Here is a 25,518-nt window from a genome sequence, read left to right as displayed (position 1 = left end):
GAGGTTGACAGCTCGCAACCCCCTATGTAATAACCTTGTGACCCCCTGAGGGGTCCCGACCCCCAGTTTGAGAACCCCTGCACTAAGAATACCTCACAATACCTCTCTAATGACATTAGCCTAGACATATAGAGAGCTTCTTTTGCAAGATATTAGCAAGTCCTAGTATGGAGATTATTTCAACTTTATAAAAAAAACCCATCATCCTGACATTTACACCAATCAAATGTAATGCATCTGTGAACAGATCATATTATGTTGTGAGTAAATGTATTCTACTCTGGATCACTAATGAGGAGATTCTAATCTCAAGCAAGACAAATCAACTTCTCATGAACTGTTATTTCATACATAACACAAATAAGAAATGCTTCACATTATAGACATTTAGATTTTGTTTAAACCTTTTTATTTAGAGATTTTTCTGGTAAGGAGATATACCATAGGAAAGCAATTTCACTGGCAGTGAGGTATGTATATACTCTACCAAAATACTCCTTGTTTTAACTGCTTTTAACTTTATTTACATATAAAGAAAATATCAATGCATATTCTTGATTTAACTACAGTTTTAGTTACCCTACATGAATAAAATGAAATGTTACTTGCATACAAAACTGATTTGTAGAGGAATCTGATTTACTGATTAAAAAATTAAATCACGTTTTGATGACAATTTAAATGAACAAACACAATTTATCATGACCAAGACACCTGCACCATATTGTCCATCCTCACAGCACATTTATTTCAGTAATTCCGTAAGTAGGTCCTTAGCATGAGCATAGTGTTACACAGTTTTCATACATAGAATCACATCCAAAACAAGTTCTAAAATTTAAATTGTAAACATTCTCTTCATATGTAGAAACATTTCAATGTGTTCAAATTTGTTAAAATGATCAAAAAAATTTAAACAGAATTATAAATGAAAAGTCTAGTCCTAAACCGTGTAGTGAGCAGTTCTCATTAGTACATTTCTACAGTGTTAAATAAAGTAGTAGAGAGGCAAACTGTTCTGTAAGCAAGTCAGACTTTAAGTAAAACATCATAAGGAAACAAACTTTAACAAAAAAAATGCTTTGCAATAAAGAAAGTTAGATTTGAATCTACTATGATACAAAAATGTAAAGGGTAAATAACATCTTTGTTGACAAAGTAGGAGGTAGCATGGATGCACCACTTTATTGTCAGTGAGAAATGCAACTGAAGTAAAGAATACTTCCTTACCACAAATAATTTCCAGTACTATGTACATATTTCTCTTAGAAATATTTGTTTAAACAAGTTTCCCTCCACTTTTTAGTACAAAAAAGCCTCATGATTTTAAAAAAACACTTACACACCTAGATAGAATAGTACTAATTGCCCTATTTGAATGAAACAGTCTCTTGAACTATGAAGTACATGATATTTAATGCCCTAAGTTGAGTAAGTTGTATTAGCGGTTCTTGGTATTATACAAAACACTACATACATACAAACAAAATATAATATCTTATTTTACTATGCAAGTGGGGTTTGTGTGTGTTTGTTTTTTTGAATAAACAGAGCCTTGATTCTGGTAACACTGCAGAGGGCATGGTTTGTTTTTAATAAAATCTGTCTATAAGTACCCATGTGCAACAATTTAAAAATGGCTGCTTACATGTAATGATCTTGTATTGATAGTGAACACAGTAACTGACAAAAACATAGTAAACCTTAAAAACACATCTGCCACCCTATATAAAATATAAAGACTACTTACTGTAACTGTTAAGTACTCAATTTGTTTTGATGTTACTGTAATTCACTTTCCCTACTTCTCTGGCTTTAGGATTTATAAACATAATTTAGTGTAGCAATATTTTTTAAAAAATGACAAAGTATTTCAAATTTACATCCAATTCAAATTTAAAAGGTTTCCTTGTTCTATGATGCTGCTTCTGCCATCAGTAAAGAAAACGAAGTTTCAGTAATTGAAGCAGGCTTTTTAAGTAGCGATGTGACCTCAACCATGCCAGCCCCAGTCCGTGGAAGATTTGCATTGACGATGTGTCTCTGCAAGTGCTTTATCCAGTCTTCCTGAACAGACAATGGTCCTCGAAAGACCAGACCACAAAACCTGTGCAAATTTTAAAATCACTCCATCAAGAAGATATATTAGCATTAAACAAAGTACAGGTCAGCAGACATTGCTAAGGATTAAGAATTATACAGAAAGTAAACTTTTCTCCTAAAAGCTCATTTTAATATATTTTTTAGATGAAAACCCTAATGGTTTCATGGTTAATTCAACAATACTTGATAATTGTTTCAAATGACTATGAAGATATAAACACAAGATTGAAGTTTATACTACAAATTATACCTTCACATTTGTAATGCTATAGTTAATGGCCCATTTCCATTAATAGGCTTTTGTTTGTTTTGTGCAGGGGAAGAACACTGCCCAAATATGAAATATGGAAAACACATTTTCAGCCAGGAGAGGGGAAAAAAATCTATTCCAAAATGTAAGACTGTTTCAGGTTCTTTTTTGTTTAGGTTACTGTAATATTAAACTTAGTTGTTTGTTTTGCTCAATATTGACTTTTTAAATCAAATGCAGTTACAATATATACTTCTGAATATTCTTATGTAAAAGCAACAATATATAACCTCTTTTTAAAAAAAAACAACCCCAGATTCTGTAATTTCAGTTAACCAATTATAAAAATCCTGCATATACCTGCATCGGAGTATGTAAACTTCATCAGCACTATGAGGTAATGGCAGCATTTTTTTCTTGCTTCCAGATCTTGATCTTGACTTTTTTTGCTTACAATCTAAGGCTAAGAAGGAAGGAGAACATTTTCCATATATAAAAGTGAACAATTAAAAGTTAGTCCTAAACCAAATAGAAATATTCAACAAACCTTCATTTATAACCATGCTGAAAAACTCATTTATTTTCTCTTACTGTGCCATGTTAAATTACAATCTAAATTCCAAAACTTTCAATTACCTTTCAAACTCTAAAGAATGATTCACAAAGAAGCAAAGATAGTCTTTTCCTATCTTTGTTTATCATAGTGTTTGTTCTCCTCTAAAAACCATCGGACAATCATTAAGCTAGATACATTTTAGTTCCAGCAAGCACTAGTAACTGTTATTGTGGAATTACCCAATGACAGTTTGAAATTCCCTTTCATTCTTAAAACTTTTTCGGTCTTAGAAGATCTGTTGATAACTATAGTTCAAATTATGTCATAAAAATACAGTTACAGCTTCAAAATGTTGACGCATTCAAGCTAATTTGATTTAAATCCAAAACATGAATGAGAACTATCTGCAAGGAAGTCTTGTCTACATCTGCTACAACAGTGAGGAATGCACAATCATCTGCTCACATCATACAAGCGCCAAACAGAAGCAAAAGTTTTGGTCCTGTCCTGTCTCTGGGACTCTTAGCTGAAGCTTTCTTACCATTTGTCTATTCGATGGTTAAAAGGAATAATAAGAAAACAGTGATTATGAACCTCTTGTAATAGGTTGACAGACTTTATGACAATGCATAGAGATGCAGAGCCACTTGCTGAATCACTGTCTTATCAGGTGTTTGAACTATGCATGAAAGTACAGCGCAATTACTGCTGAAGCATACTAGCATGTGGATTTAGGATTAAGAGGGGCTGAGCCCTCTAGGGGCAGAGGAAATTGAAGTTTGCAACAGAGGCCTTGCAGGGAAAAACTCTACATCAGCCATGGTTGGGAAATAACTTTAAACTGTACTTTACATTGTGTAATGATTTACACTTACCATGAAGCTAAACTCGAGGGAGAGTCTGGAGGCATGTGGAAACTTTACCTATTCCTAAACATGAACACGAAACACTAATGACATAGAACTATCAAAGTAACAATAATGGAAAGGGCATCAGCAGCACCAGGGAGGGTCACTCTAGACCAGAGGTTCTCAAACAATGAGGCACAGGCACCAGTTACCTGCCTTTTGGCCAGCGGTTAAGTGCTCCCAGAGTAGACCCAGAGCTCTGTCCTGCCTGGGGGCAGGGCAGAAGGAGCCAGAGCTCTGTCCAGAGGACAAAAAAGTGCTGGGACAGGGGCCAGCCAGGGGTCTGTGGGGGAAGCAGCTTGCAGGGGCTCCCCTGCTCCAGCCCCCAACTTATCTCTCCCTACAGCAGCACAGGGATTCTCCTGATTCCCCATCTTTTCTCCAGTAACACAAGGCCTCCCATCCCTGCCATCTTCCCCCTGTGCTCTGCTCACCAGTTCAGCTGGGGCTCCTCCATCTCCTGGGGTTCTCCTCTTTGGCTGAAGTACCCCGCAATATCCCAGGGGCTCCCTTCCATCCCCTTCCACCCAGCCCAGCCACATACGTGGGGCTCCCCTCCACTCCTGTCTCAGCCCTGCCCTGCAATATCCCTTCCATTTGCTACTGAGCTGCTGTTCATCCCTGGGCTGCAGGGCTGGATGAATTGGGCTTAGCAGAAGGATTCTCTTTCCTCAGCTGCTGCAGCTGTTCATTTCCAGCTGGTGCCCCTATCATGGCAGCAGCCCTTATGCAAAGCCGGCTCTTAGCTCTGCAGAAGCTATTGGCACTGCCTTCCTCTCCATCCCTGGTGCTGGAGCTTGGCTGCTTGCGACAGGGAGAAGCCACCATGGGGGTCCCTGTGGCAGTGGGGAGCCATGAACCCTGCATGATTCCCGCTCAGCCTGACACACCACCTCCCCTATGGCACCAGTACAGCTAGACAGTAACCAGCTGGTCCTGGCCAGCAGCAGCCCAGCTCAGTCCCGGCTACCAGCTTAGTACCCTGATGGACTTCCTGCTGCACCAGACCTATGCGGAACTCAAAGTGCTGGCGAACCTCTGACTGCCATGCTCTGACCTGCCCCGCCCCCACCTGCCGGGCCATCTGCACTAAATGGGGGGCCCTATTCCCTGCCTGTAAGCCCAGGACAGCTGGGGCGGTGTCACACAGTCAATGGTGTTATGATTTCCTAAAATGTTTGTGCAGTTTTATTTTAGTTGCTACAGTTTGTATTTTTTGGAACACAACTGTGAGATAGCATGAAAAATAATTTATGCAATAAAATTAGTACTTTTGATACTCAGACCCTTATTTTAACTATATTGATCATACACTGCTACATTATTATTTGTATTCTTGCAAAGTATAGGATTTTCAGTTTTGTGTTGTCACTGTAAACAATGGGGGGCTGGGAGGTGCAATTTTTTCTCTCTCTAAGCTTAGGGAAGCTCATTGTGACAAAGTTTGAGAATCCCTGTTTTGCGCTGGTGTTTCTCAGGTGCAGAAACATTAAGATGTAAAATCCTAATGTTTGCGTTCTCTGATATACCAGTCAAGGATCTGTCTACTCTAACATGAGGATAATGACACAAAGACAATTGCTCTCAACACTCAACGCCTCCTCTGCTTACGCATTTATACCAATTAAGAGAAAAGAGAGAGCTCTTAAAAACACCTTTGCAGTTTTTTTCTACCGTGGGTGAATATTCTGGGGAGCAGGGGATCCCTTTAGATGAACACTTGATCTAGAGGTTTTAATCCAGTGGGCCAAACTTATTTTTAGAGGCCTTGTCTTCATCCCTGATTCTGTCCAATAGAATAACTATTTAAAGATTTCTGTTCCTCTAATTCTTTCCAGATAGAACCTCAAGGCCATAGTGTACAGAGGCTGCCACAGAAACTAACTCCTGACTGAGTACCAAGATGTTCCCTCTCCCTCTATCATCTTATTGTTGTGGAAAGAGAGTAAGGGAGAGGAGATACAGAGACAGCTGCCAACTTGCTGATCCTTTTCTGGAAACAATATTATCTAGAAAAATGACTAAAAAGCCAATAGAAAACTCACTGACACTTCCGAGTCTTGAAGGTAGGAGAGAACTAAATTCAGACTCCAAATGAGTCCAAAACAGGTATCCAGATAGGCTTATTTACACAAAGCTGAAGGAAGCCTTCTATTAGCAGATGAGGCCCAATGGTGTTCTCTTTGACAGCAGCGAGCGAAGGGATCTGGACACAAAAGGTGCTGACAGCAAGGACTTTGTCAAGACCCTCTTGGAGAAAGTGAAGGATGTGATCAGGGGAACAGGAATTGGCCCTAATGCTTTATGGCAACATACAAAGAACATGTTCCATTTTCTATAATGGAGAGAAGACCATATCTTCCAAGTTTTAGGAAAGTATGAATTACACAGGAGTAGAAACCATTAAATTGGCCTTTCCCACACCACTGGCACCTTATCTTTGGGGAGGATCATAGGACTGGAAGGGACCTTGTGGGTCATTAAGTACAGTCCTTGGCTATTGCAGGCAACCCCATTATGTAATCCCATTCACAAATTTAAAACTAGTTGGGATGTTCATCCTCACTGCTCCGCTAAGGAGTATTGAGATCCTCAAGTGAAAGGTGCTCTAAGTACAAGGTACTAATTTTAATCACTTTGTGTCCTCTCATAGGTATCAAAGATCCTTTTCAGCCTCATCTATATACACATAGGTTTTTATGTAACCCTCATAAATGCAGCATCTGAGCACCTTCCACAAGAGATATAATCACCTGCACAGAGATATAATCTCTCCTCCCAGTCAGGAGGAACTGGGCTTAATTCATTTTGTATTTTTCCCCCTTTTAAATCTAGTATTACTGATGGATATCTTGCTCAAAAAAGCGGGATTTGCATTTTGCCTGGAAGGTACTGAAATGTATGGCCATCCTTCTCTCTGAGAGAGGAGACAGGGTACCTGAAGCCTGGATGCCAGTGTGCCAGTGGAGAACTAGTAGCATAAAAGGAGATCCATCTGGCCAGGTGGAAATGATTCTACAACAATGGCTTTGCCTCCGTGGATTTTGCAGAACACACCATAGAGGAAAATTGGAGGAAACAGAGACCACAGCTCCATTAGATTGCCAAGGCATTGATGTGAGATCCTTCTGAGGTCAGTTAGCAGTTACAAAATCAATGACATTAAAGAACGTGAAAAAGGTCTACAAAGTGGCAGCCCTATATGTGTAGCAGGCTCCAAAAACCAGAAGGATGTCACTCTTGTGAGATAAATGCTTTGTGGCTCAGAGTCTCTTAGATCGGATTTCTCTGGATACAGACAGACTTCAAGGCTAGATTCCCCTCATCCCCATCAAAAAATTGGACTCTTCTCACTCGGGCAATACGCCAGTGTTTCAGGGAGGCTATACCATCACTTGTGTCCTAACCCTAGCTTTTCTAACAAAGGGTTCCTGAAGGCTAGCAATTCTAGGACATGGATGTGCAATCTTCTGAGAAATAAACCTCCCTGACCATCCCACACTTAATTGGGCCCTAACACAGGAAAATGGAGTCTGGCATAATGCACCAAGAGAGGTGGCGTTGCAATAGCCAGACAGGGATTTTACAGAGTGTAGAGGGAAGGAAGGAGAGAATGGGGAAGTAATTTTCTGCTGTGTCTAGTACACAGGCTCTAGACAGAACTGTAAAACACAGGACTGAAGAACTCAGCGAAGACTTCCAGCCCCTCTCACATAGGGTAACAGGACTACGGTTGGAACACAAGGATCAGTCCACATGAAGCAATAGTAACAATAGACTCAGAAAACAAATTTGCAAGCAATTCAAATGTTAAAACTGGCCAAGAGCTGAAGTAGCATTCCACACAACACATTTGTCCCCATTTCTTGTGGTTTTTGACTTTCTGAGTACATTTCTTTACTTTTAAAGGCACAAACCAGCATGAATGTGCTTTCGGGTCACTGTAGGAGAGAAGGTAAGACCAAAACTTTTGGTAAAATTTGACTGATGCTTCTGATCAACATTCAGATGATTCATTCACCAAACAGACTGGTATATGAGTAACTGCAAAACTGTCATCAAATTGCTAAAACTCAGGAGTAGTAAACTCACTTAAATTAAAGCCATGTGTGCACAAACACTTTTGATGCTCACATACTGTACTGATAGGATACTAAAACAAGCAGCACCAACTTAAGAATAACACAGTCTCACCCCTAGGTCACCTGTTCCAACCCAGCCCATGTTATGACCAAAACTGGTTATTTAACAACATCTGTCTGGTGGTTTCAATCCTAGTTCCTAGTGGACAGTTTCCACATGACAAAGTAAAACTCCCACAAACAGCAGGCTCACTAACACTCAGCAAAGAGATCAAGAAAACGGAACCCCAACCAGCCTCATGGAAATTCCTTAAGATTAGGGTGAGGCACATTGTCAAAGTGTATGGAAGCTCCGACTGCCACTACCTATGCCCATGTTGTGGATCGAGGGTATCAGTCTCCACAGCTGTCAACTACCACCTTTCATGAGCACTATATTCAGTACAAAAGTCTCTCTGAAAGAAGGCTTTTCCCTTCAACTTTGACTACCCGCTGTCTGCTTAGTTGCTGCTTCTGAAAGCTGTGTGTGACTGACTGGATTCACTGCTCATCAAAAGCTCTGATTCAGCATGGCAGAGTAGAGGAACAACCAATTTAAAATAGAAGATAACTGAAAATCTTTGGAAAGATCACTTGGAGGAGCTCAAGTTCCGTTGAGAACACACTATTTAAAAAAGCATACACACATTAGGTAAACAGGCTGCATATACTCAATTCCACAGCACAGTGTCAGCATGGCAGGAAAGACCCCAGTCTCATGGAGGGGGCAAATTAAAATGTATGCCCAATATGAGTGGGCCGCAGCATGGATTATGTTGGAAATTGTAACTAGTGGTTCTTTGTTGCACATCTTTAGGTCCAATGAAATTCTCAGGCTGTGAAATAAGTGTGCAACTACACAACGACTTAAATTTGTGCTTTCTACTAATCCACAGTCCCCAAAATGGGAACACTCTTTACTTCAAGTGCTGAAGCATGGTCTGTTCTTACTAGGACTTCATTATTTTTGCTACAGAACATTTACTAGTACACTAAACACAGGCAACACTACAATTAAGTGATATATGTTATCATTTAATTGTATTTGTTTGCTTACTTGCTAATTGGCCACATTCAAATCATTTGCGATGTCTCTCCCAGTCATTAGGGCAAATTTGTAGGGTTTAACTATACAACAAAATATTTTTATCTACAGTAATTTTTATGCCAGGGAACTTTATTGTGTATTCCTGAAGATATTAATACATTTTCTTAAGTACTGCTTGATCAATTATGGATGTAAGACTGCAGAATAAAGACTTCCAGGCTATATTTCTTGCTCCTCCTCCTAGCTCCAAGGCCACTTCCCTTGTTATGTGCCTCACTGCAGCAGCACAGCAGGAAGCAGTAGCAGAGGAAAGCATACGTTATTTTCAGGGGAGCCAAAGGAAGGGTAGGACGGTAAAGCCAAAAGAAAGGTGGAGATGCCAGGGTGCAAGAGAGATCAAAGAATCTTAGGGGACAAAGAGAAAGTTGGGGAGGTCAAGGAGAGAGAAATGGGGGACTCTGGAATACAAGATCTTAATAAGGAAAAACCAAGTGGAGAAAGATGTATTTTGAAGATGGTGAAGAGGTCTGTCCTTAAAGTGACAGGGTGAAAGAGAAAACCTCTCAGCTGCTCTGCAAAACATCAGAAGTGGACAGTAGTCCACTAACCCTTTCACCAAAATAGGTAGGAGGAAGAAAACTAGCATCTGTTGGGCATGGGGGATTAAACCAATCGTGCAAACCTGTGTTGTACAGCCTGAAAACTTGCACTAACTTCTGGAACCCAGACTTCCAAAGTTAGATGTGGAATTTCACAAGCAAATTGGGTAACTGGGCAAACAAATGCACCTAGGTCATTTATGCATATAATTACAGTGAACAGTGGACCCATATTGCATAAATTAAGTTTGCAATTACACACTAAACTTAGCCTAGCCAATGATCTAACAAATCTTGGCCTTGCTTGAAGATTTGTTCCTTGAACTATTTTTCAAATATTGGCAGCTATATTTCATTTTTTTCTTGTTAAATCATAACATGTGGCGGCATAAGACTCCTGTATTTTCTCAGCATGCAAAATTTGGTTACGTACCCTGTAAGTTACTGGTTGTGAAACAGCATGGAATCTACTAGAAAAGTGATGTTGTAATAGTTAATATTGAAAATACGCATAGTCAATGTAGTGGGAAAAACATTAATTGCCTAAAAGAAGGGTACTTAAGCTAATGCAGCCCTGGGAAAGCTTTCATTTCCGCTTCAATGACTTGCAAAGATGACTCTATTTCTTTTATTGAATAGCAAAGTATAAACAGTTCCCATAATAATTGCCACATCACATAAGAATTACAGCAATCATGTATGCATACAATTATGTAATTAGAGCAAGGACCTGGGACAAGTACCGAACTAATAAAGAATTTCTCTGACTAATATTTCTTTACAAAGATGTAAGGAAGTAAAAGAGTAAGTTCAGGGCTTTTTTTAAATAGGAAAAATTACTAGATACTCAATGCCTCTATACAGTTTAGAAGCTGAGGTCAATGAATTTCAGGGCTGAAGACCCCATATAATAATTTCTCTAAAACACAGTCATCTTCATCTAACAAGACAAGAAGAACTGGGATCTTCCCAATATAGGAGATGCTCAGTAATACCTGCACTCACACAGAGCCATCTCTTCTCACTTCTCAGAAAAATAGAGCACAGTGCTTGTAGTGTGGTATTACATCACTAAGACCTCATCCTACACAATGTACAACAGTGTAGTAGATTTACTGGTACACTATGAATTATCAAATAATTAAAACCACAATTTTCAAAGTACATTTTGTGATCCATTATCCTTGCTTTGTTTATTTGCTTGCCAATTGACAAAACTCAGTAATTTGCAAAGGGTCTCCCAGTCACTAGTGAAAACTAGTAGCATTCTAGTATCAGTTACTGGGGATAAATGAATTCTAACATAATTTAATCTTCCTATACATCATTTTTGAGACACCCAACCCATGGATTTCCTCTAGCTGGTTTAATGTATTTATCTCCTCTCTGTGACCAGATTCAAATTCTGCAGTTAAAAATTAAGTTTCTAGCTCTTCCAGATGAGAAGAAAAACTTCCAAATGGGCAAATATAAATGAAGAACTACTCATACAGAATTATCACTGTAAGTTTGCAGACAGCCTGAAACTGCTCTAAAAAACATGAACTGCCCTAAATCTCAGAGGTGTGTTATATAATAAATAATAAGACTAATACCACCTAGCTTTTATATAGCACTTTTCATAAGTAATCTCAAAGGACTTTATTAAGTTAGTATCATCTCTGTTTTATAGATTGGGAAACTGAGGCACAGAATGACCTGCTCAGTGTTACCAAATTTAGGTCTCCTGAGCCGCAGACCCGTGCTCTATACACTAGGTCACAGTGCCTCCTCTGTTAACTTTTAAGTCTAATGAAAATATTTTAAAAGCAATAATTTCCAATAACTTACATATGCAATTGTGCACCTATCTTGCACAATTATCATAACTGTGTGCATAAACTGAATAAAAGCACTAGCAAAGAGTCCAAAACCTCAAAAACAGCAGCGATGGTAACAAAGCCCTGTGCATCATCTTTTCCCCACTGAGTGACACTGCAAACAGTAACCTTAACAACAAAATTAATTACACCTCTACCTCGATATAACGCTGTCCTCGGGAGCCAAAAAATCTTACCGCGTTATACGTGAAACCGCGCTATATTGAACTTGCTTTGATCCACCGGAGTGCGCAGCCCTGCCCCCCCGGAGCACTGCTTTACCGCACTATATCCGAATTCATGTTATATCGGGTCGCGTTATATCGAGGTAGCGGTGTATTATGTAAGGGCCAGATTCTATCATGTAGTCTTTGTTCAAACCTCCCATTGTTATCAGTGGGAGATCCACTGTGAATCAAGGGTAGCACACAACCCAACCTTCATAGACTCTGCCTACAGACTAGAATTAAAAACATATCTTGGCCCTCTTCATAGAAAGTTTGACATCCCTGCTTTACATATGACTTGTACTTCATATAACTAGCAAGATCTATGGCTAAGAAAATGGAACACTACTTTTACCAAAGTTTACTTTTCCCTGTGCTTGTTTCTTCTTTATGGAGTGACAGACAGCTGCCTTCCCCAGTTACCTAGTATTTCTATTTCAGGCTCTCCACTCCCGATTTCCTTGATATCTTCCCCTGCTGCTGACTTCAGTGATACTTCATGTGGCCACAAGGGGTTGCCTGCAGAGAGCCAGCTGCAGAATCAGGCCCTTGGATATTATTCCAGATCACAACATAAAATGGTAAGGGACACCAACCTGAAATCTAGTTTATTGTAATATGAATGAGTTAAAAGTATTGTCAGGACAGTACTACATTCACCTCATAGTACCACTACTAAATTATTTTTGCTTTGTGAACCACCAACATGAACAGAGAATACCGTGAAACTGACTATACACAAAGTGCTGTCAGATGCATAGACTGAAAAATTCGTTATTTTTCGCTCATCTGTTTCAACTGTAGTACTCTTAAGGGCTATTTGTAATAGTAAGTAGGTAAAAAGTGTTTGGACAGGCATGATTTTTTAAAGCTGTTATATCCCTTTCATAAAAAACAAATAGCTATTTTGATTTTGGGGTGAAGAATGAAAGTTGCTCAGCTTGCAGCTTTGTTTACATACCTGAAATGCTGGACCAAAATGAGTGAGTAAGAATGAAAAACAAACATGAAAAATGGACAACAGCAACACCTATATGTTTACAAGTTGCTGAAGTTCAATCTCTTAATTCAACTTGTTTACCAGAGAAAGCGTCAAAATTCATTTGGATTAACATATAAGTTTGTGCAGTCTGATGAGGAAAATGCATCATACACAAACTTGCTTTTACATCTGTAACAAAACATACCTGTCCCAGTCAAAAGTCCAGCACTCTTCTTTCGTGCATAAGCGCGTAAGTGGTTGGACAGACTAACAGCACTTGTAAACGTCGTATTGCAATGCACACACGTTCTAAGCTTCACAGGCATACCTATCATTCAAAAGAAAACTATAATCCAGTTCTCTCTTCAAAAAATGAAATTCTCAAAGCGTTGTAAAAAGTTTTCTGTAATAAAGATGTTTAAAATATATTCACTGCATTGATGCAATCGTTTAGTATATTAGAAGGATCCAAATTAACCATTATTAGTTTTGCATGTAGTGTTTAGAGCCAAACCATGTTATTTTGAAAGAAAAGGGGGGTAAACCTTGAACCCCCAAGCTTCTCTGGATTTAACACCTATTATCACTTTCCTGCAAATCTCCACAGTATGCAGATCATTTCCTAACCCCAAAATACAATCCTGTGATTTGAATAGCACAATTCTGTTGAGAAGTTTCAAAGCCTGCAACATTCCCAATAAAGAGAATTAAAAAGTCTAGTTGACGAAGTGGTAATTAAAGTGTTTTACCCACAAGACTGTAAAAGGCTCACTACTAAATTAGGCTGCTGATGAAGGCTGGGAGAAAAGGTGGTAAAACACACCACTGAACAGCTGTTAGACAAAACATTTTATTCAGTGCATTTTATGTTCATTACTTTGGATGCGCAATCAATAATGAAAGTTAATGATTTGAAGTTTTTTGCTAAAATCTTTGTGCTAAATAAATGATCAACAAACTAACATCTTATTTATCACAGGAAAGAAAACATAGTGAAACAATACTAAACTCCTCACTTACCAGACAAAGAAACCATTATAATTGGTTTCTTCTCAAATTTACTGTGATACCACATCAAAGTGCTTCCCTTCCCTTTGTCAAAAATACATTATCTTGGTCAATGATGTCAACTAATATTATAGAAAACTTAAAATATGTTAGTTTAAAAATGTCTAGAGCTATTATGTTGGAAAACTTCTGTTTGCAGGATAGAAAGAATCCTATAATCCACAGAAGAAAGACTGCTTTTCAGGCAAATTACAGAACGAGAATACCTGGTTGGTAGACAATTTTTTAAATTTAAATTGTATTAAAGATATTTGGAATAACTTAATTTTTACATGATAAGCAATTTATGGTTACAGAGATTTTCTTTTCTTTTTAACTCAACAGTCGTAGTGAGTTAGTTGTCAAATTCTATTATCTTAGCCACAGCTAGCTTTAGGTCTTTGTTTATAACTATTAGTATTATGCAAGTGTATATTCATTTTCACTTAATTTTTCAGTACAGCCAAATAGATACCATCTAACATTCAGAAGTAAATGTATTAAATTTGGCAAGCTATACTTCAGTATGTTTTTCTAAATATAGTGAAATCTGTCGAAGAGACAATTCCCTTATTAGGCAACATCCTGTTTGAAGGGACTACCAAAAATATCCAAATGTACTGAATATAATTCTGTTCCACCTTTGTTAGGCCAAATTAGAAAGTCACCTTTGTTAAGAAACTGATTTTTGTCAGACAATTGTGTGGTCACTTAAGACAGATTTTACTGCACAGGCAAGTTATTTTTTAAAAAGGCAAACATTCAGGTGAACAAGCATTGAGCACTGCCAGATATGCTATACTGCACTGGAATATTGGCAAGAGAACCAGCAAAATAAAAAACTGTTAAGGGAATAAAATAAGAACCTATACTTCAGTATCTAGGATATTGCAGTACCAGAAAGCGGTGTCCAAACTAGGAGCAGAAACATACTAGCTATAAATTCTGTTTACACAAAGGTGTTATCAAAGGATACTAGTAGAGTTTCCCTAACCAATGGAAACAGATTTTATTGCAAGAGCTGCGTTAAGAACATCGTTCTAAAACGGGGCTAGAGACTATCTAGCAAGTAGTCAAAAATTACAGAATTGTTTTATTAGCACAGTTCTCATGGAAAAAAAAAATCTTTGCCCGCAACAGTCAGGGATTGTGCGTTAGAACCCTGCTGGCAACCACTGTGTTCAAACAGAGCTGTAACTAGCACAGTTCTTCTCCCAGGGTAGACAGGGCTAAAAGGAGAACAGCAGTTTCCCACATCAGCCACAATTATACAACAAACATGCATTAATTTATGCTGAAGAAGCATGTTTGCCTAAAATGTTGAAATTATTCAATAGTTGTTCATAGTTTTGAAATATTATGCCTTTGTAACATTGAGAATAGTTCTGTCAGCTTGGGTAAATGCTGCTTCTGCACAAGTTAGATTACTCTCTGGGAGGTCTAAGGGTTGCACTCAGCTACTTCAACTATTTTTGTTGAGGAGCAGCATATTTTGCTATCAAAGGTTGTACTTTTGTCTAACCTTTTGCTTATTTTCTGGCTCCTTTTAAATCACACCCCAACCACATGCCGAAAAAGAACTATTTTTTGTGCAAGAAAATTCACTAATGTTGGGCAAGTTACACTAGAAGTTTATTGCACTCTCTTTCCCCACTCAGTACTTTGTAAAGGAAACAAGAGTTAAATGAACTGCGTTCTAGGAAAAATATTCTACACTGCAATACCTTTTCTAATAAATGAAAGAACTCTTTGGAAGCATAGTTAGACAGCTATAAACAGCCTCTTACCTGACTGCATAGTCAAGTCCATTCTTTGCGGCTGATACATCAATGGACTGTCTTCATTTAATGGAAGAACACATTTCTGAACAAACCTCTTCCTTGCAGTCTGATTATGGATCTTTTGAGGAGAGATATCAAGATTCCTTTCTTCTCCTAACCTTTTATTTTTCAGAAGTTCTATCAGTGTAAGTGACTGATTTTTTTTTTCATCACGTAGTACTGTTTTTGTTTCATCACATTCATTTAGGAAACTCAGACCTTCTTCCTCGGATGCAGACACTGAAATATCTTCAGTCTTTAGGCCATTACGGTATGCTTCAAGAGGTATAACATTTTGAGATAAAAAGTCATCATTTGAAGCAAGTTTCTGAGCGACAAATGGTCTGGGAATAATACGGCGACTGTTCAATGCCTTTAGGATTTTTTCATATTTTTCTTCATTTTGCATCATCTCATTTAGAACGCAGATTGGAGACTTGTGTGCATCCCACTTGGTTTTGCCAAGCCTTTTCAGGTGTCCTCGCACATGATTAGACAATCCAATTTTCGTATCAAACCAACCTCCACAGAGCTGGCATGTGTGTTCAGAAGAAGTTTCAGATTTCTCAATAGCTAAAAAGAAAAAATAATGATTTATCAATTTTTCCAAACATTTTTGAACAACTTAACTGTACTTAACACTATAAACTTTTAATCATGAGTACAAAAAAACACCTTTTTTAAAGGAAAGAAAACATAATTCATCCTCTTTTATGATTAACAGACCATTATATCCTCCTCTACCCCCCACTGCACACCCAAATTAAAAAATCGTACCTTTTCTAACTCGTTTAACAGGGGTTCCTGTTCCAGTTCTTTTGAAATGCTGCATTTTGTCACTTGTCGCTATCTGCTCCGGTGAAACAACATGGCGGGCTTCATAGCTTAATCCAGCTCTGTGAAGATGCCCACGGACATGATTAGACAATCCAACTCCTGTTTCAAATGTTGCTGGACAGTATGGACAGGACTTCTTCTCAAGTGATAAATCAGTCCAATGGAAAACTGAGTTATGCTTTGGCAATGCTGTTCCTACGTTTTCTAAATTTTGAGGATCATGTAATTCATGCAGAAAGTTACTACTCTCTGCATCTTCATAATACTCAAAATAAAAACCATCATTCTGCTCATAATGAAGAGAGGATTTATCACCAGCTTCTTGATCCTCCATTTTACCTTTGAATAAAGGGAATAGGTTTACATGATCCTGATTAATATCACTGTAAGATTCATCCTCCATAGACTGTGCAGTGTAATCACATAGTTCAACATTATCCCATGAACTTTCATCCTCCGTTTCATAGCTGTCTTTTTTTTCAGCAGAGTTAAGTTTCTGTAAAACAACAACAGTCATTTTATGTAGAAAATCTGGATAGCAATCCAAATCATCTCCTGTAACAGAGCCTTCCCTCTTAGACTCTTTAACCACTCTTTTTACAGCTACACGCCTACGGTCTTTATAGCCTTCTGGGCTTTTGGAATCAAGATTATGAGAATCCATCATAAAACAATTATTATGGGGATTATTTGATGATGAAAATAAATGTAAAGAACTAACAGAGCTGGACTCTTCCTTTTTAAAATGTAAAGGATAAGGATCACTAGATTTTTTAATCATCCTGTAGTTTTCATATTTGTGCCTATATAAATAATTACTGCTTGTTTTGACACTAGCTTTTTGTTTTGCTGCTTGATGGAAATATTTAGGTTTTTGGTCAATGCTATTTTTAATCAAAATAGTCTTGTTTGTAGAGTTTTGATTGCACACACTTACAGCTGACTGTGAAACGCTTTTCCGAGCCTTCTGTATCCTGCGGGGTCTCTTGTGAAGTTTCGCAAAGTTACTGGATTGTGAAGCTGAGCCAAACGATCTTTTTACATCTTGCTTTAGAACAGAATTCTTTGGAAATGTAGATGATTGTTTGATCAATTGTTTAGTTCTGCTACCAAAATCTAAAGGTTCTTCAATTATGCTACTTTTCCTTTTTTCTAATCTAAGATGGCTACCAAATGGATCAATGCACGATGTTGGATGCAAGTATTCCATGTGTTTTTTTAAAATGCTTCTGGCTGATGTAGTAAATGGACACATTTTGCACATATATGTGGTTGACTTTTTTGATGAGCCTATATATGGATCTTTCACTGAAGTCTTTTTCTGTGTTTTTCTCTGGGACATATCACTACTGATAATTGAACACTTCACTACTGCTCCATGAGCAATCCCTCTATGGCATTCCAGTTCATTTTCTGTCACAGCCATGAAATTGCATTCTTCACAACAGTAATATCTTTTATCCTTTTCATGGGTTTTAGCGTGTTGCACAAATGTTTTGGGACAATTGGTACCAAATACACATTGTGGACACTGTAATCGTGCACTTCTACCCTCATCCTGAAGTTCTTTTAACTCCCGGATTTCTTCCATCAGTTTCTGCCTTCTTTCCTGGTGAATTATCATGTGCTTAAGAAGTGAATTACGATCTCGGAATGTCCGTCCACATTCCCTACATGCATAGGGCCTTGGAACATTGAGATGACGGAAGTGACTGTTCCCATCCAAATGATACATCATATGCCTATGCAGGTGTTTCTTCTCCCTAAAATTCACATTGCACTTTGTACAAGGATAAAATGATGGCTCATCAGTACTAAAAGTAGATGGTGATTCTGAATCATTCTGTTCACATTTGTTTTTTAAAGTACTAGAAAGAAAAGTGCTAGTGTGAACTGGAGAAGTATCTTCTGCACATTTGTTAGTAGGACTATAAATCAATTGTTGGATAGCATCAACAGCTTCTAACTCCTCATCTGTTGATTCAGGCTTCACTTTTGTTAATGCATATTTCTGTGGTTCTACTACTTCTAGATCCTCACTCTGCTCTAAATAGTCAACATTTAGTAATTTTGATTTACTGGGAATATAATCTGTATCATTAAAACAGTCCTCCGTATAACGTGTTATCTTGCTAACATCCATTTTTCTTTTTCTCTTTTTCTCTAGACCTACTTTACAGTGAACTGGAGACTTCTCTATTGTTTCTTCATTTGTCATAAGAAACTGTATAAACTCTTTTTGTGGATCCCAGTTTGTATCATTTCCTGATCTGAAACCACCTGTACCTGAGGAAATTCCTGTTAATGTATTGACACAATCATCGTCTACTAGTAAACTTTTGCTATCCTCACACACTTCTACTTGGCTTATTAAAGTGCTATCTGATTTCACACTATTTCCTATTGATTTCTGTATATCACAACCAACTGAAGCAGAGGTAGGTAGATTTTTAATGGAATGAGTCAGGTTCTTAGCCTGTGCTACATCAGGTAACAAAAATAACACTTGGTGTTGACTTGATTTCTGTATTGTACTCTTTGCAGGCAGCTGGAGATCATGTACCGCTGGCAAAGTTGAGCAGGAATCTGTATGACCCACAGGTTGTCCAGTGGTTAATGAAACATTACCTTTATTCATAATGGAAGTTTTAGTTAAGGTGGAGTGTGAAACTGGTCCATTAACAGCAGTTCCTTTAGGCAAGATAAAGTTTTCGGTAGAAACAGTAGGAGCACCAGTATGTATAAATAGAGACTTCTGGCCTCCACTTAAGGCTTTTTCGGATCTGTCCCTTGACAGCTCTTCCGGCAGAGTCAATATATTGTTTTTCTGAAATGATGTTTCACTCTCTTGTGGTTTAGGAATGCCACTTTTTCCCTCGGAGATGAAATTGCTGTCATCTAGGAGTCCTTCTTTAGCACCAGTAATCTCAGTATTTATCTTTGAATCATCCATATTGCTGGTCTGTCTATTAAGCACATTTATACTAAAAATAAAAAAAAATACAGTAGTTAGACATGCACAGAAATAGCTGATAAAAGCAGTTTTAAATTGATGTTATTTCTGCAGCAATGTACTGTATTATGATTGGCTGTTTAAAGCTGAAAAATCATTTTGACTGTGTTAAAACAATTCAGTCTTTTCATTTAGGAGATTCAGGGCAGACTGTTTTCTATATTAACTTGAAAAATAAAGTGAATCCAATGCACCTCTTCCCCTAATTTGTGCAACGTTAAGGTTGCAAGATAAAGCATTAAAAACAAACTGAAAGTTCAAAAAGTTAAGTTTGAGATAACAATATTAACTTAGCCACATTACACAGCCTGTATACTTTATGATATACCTTAACATTAACATTTTGCAAGGAAAAGAAATAGTATTTCCTATGTATTTGCAATGGGCAGACAGTAACCTTAACTTGTGGAATTTCCAAAAGTGCTTACAACCTGATCTTGCAGCCTTAACACCATTTCCCCCTTCTAATGTCCTACAGTTTGTATTTGTTTAAAAGGGAAAATATAGTGGAAACTGGAAGTAATTGGCTTGTGCAGCTTAACACCAGCAGAACTTTTAAGTCCCCCAATCCTGCAAACACACATTCTTAACTTTACTATGGGGAGTAGTTCCAGTGATTCCAGTGGAACTACTCACAGTAGTAAAGGGGTTGCAGAATCAGGGCCTAAATACCTTGTTCCATATCTGTTGGGTTTGCTCACCTTACAAACTTCACTGGCTTTGCACTTGACAATTTACAGAAATTTTCTATTATATTCAGTGTGTAGTTTTCAATGGTTAGCTCTTAATTACCGTATATACTCATTCATAAGCCGAATATTTTTGGTAAAAAAGTGACGCATCAAAGAGCGGGGGTCGGCTTACAAATGGGTCTACACCAAAATTTGATGATTTTAAACTCTATGGAATCATTGAATTGAATATCTAATACATTGTCGTTTTGTTTACCTGGAGCGTCTGCAGGCATGGAGCCCCTCAGCTCCCTGTGGCAGGGCTCCATGCCTGCAGACGCTCCAGGTAAACAAAATGTCCCGACCCGCCAGCAGCTTACCCTGATGGGCCGGGAGCCAAAGTTTTCCAACCCTGAAATATAGGGTCGGCTTATGAAAGGGTCATACAGTTTTTGCTATTTTTACCTATCCATTTTGGGGGGTCGGCTTATAAACGAACGGGCTAATGAACGAGTATATACGGTAAATCAAACCAACTTTATAACAAAGTAAAAGCAACAGTGCTTAATGAGGATACTAGTTTGATGTCTCCCTCTCCCCCAAATTGTCCGCCAGTCATCTCTTTATACAACATTTAATCTCCCGATTAAAAAATGAATTAGTACATGCATGTAAAAAGGGCAGGAAAGTATTATTAACAAAAAATACTGAAAATACAATTTATAAGTACATTAATGTGGATTACAAAACCAACGGAGAGTTCATTTTTAGCTGTTTACTATAAACGTTCTAATCTACACACTAGTGGTTACAGACATAAACCTACAGTTGGAAAAGAATAAAGGCTTCCAAGATCACTGTTAGAATCATTTCAATGAACTTGCATCATCGGAAAAGTCAAAAGCTCCCTTTAGCATCTGCAGAGTTAACCAAGAGAACTTGCTCTGTATCTGAAAGCATCACCCACTTCAAGGTGTCTGCCACAACAGACCTGACACTATGGAACAATTTATTAAAACCTTTGTTCTAGTGGTCAAGGAACTCCCCAGCACCAGAAAGAAGAAAACAAAAACCTAATTCTAGTCTATAAGCATTGATATAAACATGGCAAAGCACACTGAGTATATAGACAGACCTGGGTTATTTGAATCAGTTAATGAATTTAAATGTGTCTTGCAAAAAAGAGGAGAAGTTGGGTGTCTGTCTTTCACTACTTCCTTATGCTACATAAAGTTCACCTGAAAGATTTTTCCCTTCTTCCTCCGCACCCTTCCTCCTCAACTCCAAAAATATTTTTTCTTTTACTTGGTTAGGATTTCCAACCCCATTTAGAATGGAACACTATGGCAACTGAAGAGCAAGTGTAATATGACATCTCAAGGGTACAAAAAGTGAAAGTTAAGCAACGGAAAGGGAGAGAGAATTTTAAAAGGTGTATCAAACAGGGCACCCAAAACTTGAGGCAGCCCAAATCACTAAGCACTTTTGAAAATTTTGATCTTTGTTATCTGTTTGTTGTTAACACCTATTTAACTTCAATTACTAATTAACATTTTGAATAAAGAAGGCCTCTGTTAAAGTCATCACCTACACTCCTTCAATTAAAGCGTCATAACAAACATCTCTGACTCCTCCCAATGGTCCTTCAACAAAACCAAGGAGGACCACACTAGACATCCCTTTTTCCTAAAATTAAAATTAAAAATAGAAATCAAGCAGTAAGTTAAAGAAAGCACACTTTCATCTTATTAACAAATCAAAAAGTAGTAAAATGGACCCACAGTGTCTTTTTAAAAAAAAATCCTTCATAGTTCACCCTAAAGACAATCTCCTCCTTCTAACACAAAGCCAGCAAATGCCAGTCCTCATGGAAATGCAGCTGCTATACTGTTTATATTGGAGCCAATTTACAGAGAAGGAAAAGCACAGATTTACCAAGCCACACTTAATTTTCTCCCTCTCCCCCCAACAACAATTTTTTACTATCTTATTTTCCTGGCATGGTTATTCTGTACCACCTTATAAAAACTAAACTGGGCTAAAGAGTGTGAAGAAGAAATGATAATACAAGTACTGTTGTATAATGAAAATAGCTTTCCATTACAAGCAATATATATTAAAAACTTTTCTTCATTGTATCAATACTCAGAACAATTCCATTAAAGTAATATAGTATTACTCATATCAGTGTGCAGTCACAAATACATGAAGTATACATTAATGACAGATTCTTTAAACTAGATTTGTCTTACATTGTTTAAACAGATTTATGCCATATCCTTAAGTAAACCTAACTAGACAAAACATCAATTTTTAATCCTTCCATTTCTCCAATTTTCAAAATTCTATTAAATGTTGAGATTAGCAAATTTCCACAGTAATTAAAAGACTTATAATAAGATCATATTCAATGTTATCACCCTAAAATGGCGATAATGCAGCACCCAGCAGGAGTCTTTACATCACATACACAAGTTAAAAATGGGTAGCACAAACATGCACTAAAAAGCAGTAGTGCAAATGTCAGTTAAAAGAAAAGCAAACTCTAAGGATGCTCCACAGTTTCCCTGTCAAATTTCTCATGGAATAAGTATAAAATATTGAACTCTGAATCATATCAGGTTATTCAATCATTCTGAAAGAGAGTTTAGAGATTTCATCTTTTTAAGTTATTTATTCTGAAAAGATTTGTATTTTTTTCATCTTATTATATTCACAGAGGTAGACAAACGTATGCTCAGTCAATTTGAGAGCCTATATTAGTTTTTCTCAACAGGAAGCAATGTTGCTAACGAAGTGGTAAATTCAGTGTTAATGAGTGGCTTCACTGTTACCACCTCTTGAAGTAAAACCTTCCATGTTCCACGTTCTACCCATCTGTTCTGGTGTTAGGGGTTCAGAGAAAGAACAGACGCTTCCCATTTAAAGCAACTTCATTGGTACCCCCTGAACAGCAGGGTGGCAAACTGAGAATATCATGTCTGCTTGGAGATTGCAATCCTCATTATCAAAATGGCTTCATGAAAACTTTCCACAAGTTCAGATGAAGACACAAAACCATACTGTTGCACGCATGAAATTGTAAATGCATAAAGACTTTAGTAATCCATAGAGAGTATTTAATTTTATTAAAATTATGGAACATGGTAATATTACAATCCAACCACCTCCAGCTAGAAATTTATTTTAATGGTATGATGAACAACAGTTTAATTATATCAGATATTTTTATTTTTCATAAATTACTTCAGGTGTTATGTTTATGAAGATTGACAATGAGTCAGAGAGGGCTCGATCAATACTACCGAAATTGATAAAAGTCTTTCCACAGACTTCAGCAGGCTTTGGATCAGGCCCCCAATGCATACTACTCCAACACTAAGATGTATCAGATCATTTTAAGCTAGTTGTAGCATTCTCCCACCTATGAACAAAGTGTTGGTGCCAATTAGCTGGCACCAAGGATGAAGTAACTTTATGTTTGCAATGATTTTAAATGTCTTTTTGTGAGTGTATTGGGAGGCGGAGATTTGAGGCTGAAATTCAATACTTAAACCTATTGGATTGTACTTGAATACTACAACATACAATCGCCCACTCTGATATCCTGAAACGGATGCAATAAAACAATACGCAGGGCTAGATGGTTTTAATAGTGTTCTATCCTGAGCTTTGAATGTCCTTATTTTTAAGAGAATGTTTATGTTTGAACCTCAAGAATAGTGACCTACTGAAGTGTAATCTGATCCAAGGCACTTTCAAAATTAGATGCATCAATAGAGCAATTAAGATTTAGCCAAGATTGTATATTATTCTTAACATTCAGTCATAGCACACATCTTAAAAAACTTCATGCTATACACTGTACCATGAAAGCATATAACAATACAAACTGATCCAAATGCACAGTAGTAACTTTTAAATATTACTTACTGTACTTGCACAGTACTAGCCACTTTAATGTGTCAGGATTTAAACCACCTATTTCTTTGTAAATGCTGAATGTATACAGTATTCCCCCTCTCCCCCCCATATTAAGCATTGTCTCTCTTTTTCTAAGATAGAGAGCTGAGCTAATTTCAAATTTTTTTTTTAAAAAGGTACAACTTCTGGCTAAAATCTTGTATAACAAGTCATTTAGATTGCAGCAATGCCTAAAATATGCTATTATTTTACAAACACAGAATGACACAGTCCCTGCCTTGAAGAGCTTACACAATATATACTTACAATATCTGGCTAATAAATATTGATAAATTACTACAGTAATGCTATCATCCAACTGTATATAAGTACCAGGCCAAATTCGGTTACATCAGCAGAAGTCTGGAATAACTCTGCTGCTACTAGCAATTTTACCCCAGATTTACACCAGCACAACTATTTATTTTATTGAGTTACTCAAGATTTGTACTAGTGTAGCCAAGAGTAGAATATGACCCATTGCTTAGCTAACCGAAACAGTTTGTCCCACCTACTTTATTTGTAAATGGACATTTAAAAAAATAAAACCACTAACTCTTCTTAAATACCTTGTAAGCAATATTTAACATAAAACATCTCATTTTCTGAAAAATCCTAATGGGTTCTGCAGCTATAACTGCCTATAGCTAGATATACTATAAGCCTTTTTTTTAAAAAGTGCAAAGGTCAGATCTGTCTTCAAGATGACAGATCATCACTTAAATGCCTCAAGCTAATCTTATTGTCTCAGAAATCTCAAACATCAGTATTTTTGCAAACTATCAGCACTTGCTATAACACCCTTACTACACTACATCTTGAGGTTACTACAGAAGAAATGAGGTGATAATTGCATATTAACATAATTATTCTGTAATCCCTCTGAGCAAGCTTCCTAGGTCACTCAGTAATTCAGATTAGATGCAACCTTCTTGTCATCAAATCTATGCTGTCCACTTTCTGTTCATTAATAATTCTTTTTGATAGAAAATGTACTTAATTCCATTCTTTTATGTACATTATTAATTGTATTTATTACAAGTAGGTTAATATTTCTTGAGTACTTATTTCATAATGACAACCTTTGCCATGTAATACTGTCACACACCAAATTATAATATTGCTCTCATTCAAGGCTAGTTCACTACAGAGCTAAATATATTATACTGTTGCCTGCTAGCACTGTTATAGTTAGAGGCTTGTCGATTTCTGTTATAACCCCTCTATTTTACAGGCATTTGCAGCATACTCAAAAAAACACTGGAGCTGAAAGTCAGAACAACAAGATTTAACCAAATTTGTAAAGAACATAAAATGCTTTCCCACAGCTAATATAAATTTTCATGCAAAAGCTACAAGTACAAACGTAAATGAGCTAAAACCATGGATCTTAAAGTGACATTAATATTAGACATTTTTAATAAGGCCATAGGGTTTGTTTATTATTTTCTGAAACCCTGATTGAAAGGGACACTGGAAAGTAGGTGGCCCCCAAAATTGAGCCAATTTAAAGG

General features: G+C 37.3%; 1 protein-coding gene across 4 annotated transcripts in view; it reads right to left on the bottom strand.

The window, feature by feature from the left end:
• Positions 1-1,541: 1,541 nt before the first annotated feature.
• Positions 1,542-25,518, bottom strand: part of LOC113407214 (zinc finger protein 644-like) — an 81,336-nt gene continuing 57,359 nt past the window's right edge. For 2 of the 4 annotated variants that reach the window (XM_026655405.1, XM_026655407.1), the window contains exons 3-6: positions 16,298-19,341; positions 15,488-16,093; positions 2,714-2,816; positions 1,542-2,107 (exon numbers count right to left, since the gene is read on the bottom strand). In XM_026655405.1, the coding sequence (XP_026511190.1) occupies positions 1,915-2,107; positions 2,714-2,816; positions 15,488-16,093; positions 16,298-19,310 (3,915 nt within the window). In that variant the 5' untranslated portion in view covers positions 19,311-19,341 and the 3' untranslated portion in view covers positions 1,542-1,914. Of the gene's footprint in view, positions 2,108-2,713; positions 2,817-15,487; positions 16,094-16,297; positions 19,342-25,518 lie in introns of those variants that run through there. The other 2 variants (XM_026655408.1, XM_026655409.1) reach the window with 2 other exon arrangements.

The sequence above is a fragment of the Terrapene carolina genome, unplaced genomic scaffold (assembly GCF_002925995.2).
Source record: "Terrapene carolina triunguis isolate 2854851 unplaced genomic scaffold, T_m_triunguis-2.0 Scaffold210, whole genome shotgun sequence".
Taxonomy (NCBI): Eukaryota; Metazoa; Chordata; order Testudines; family Emydidae; genus Terrapene; species Terrapene triunguis.
This window is presented reverse-complemented; position numbering and strand designations above follow the sequence as displayed.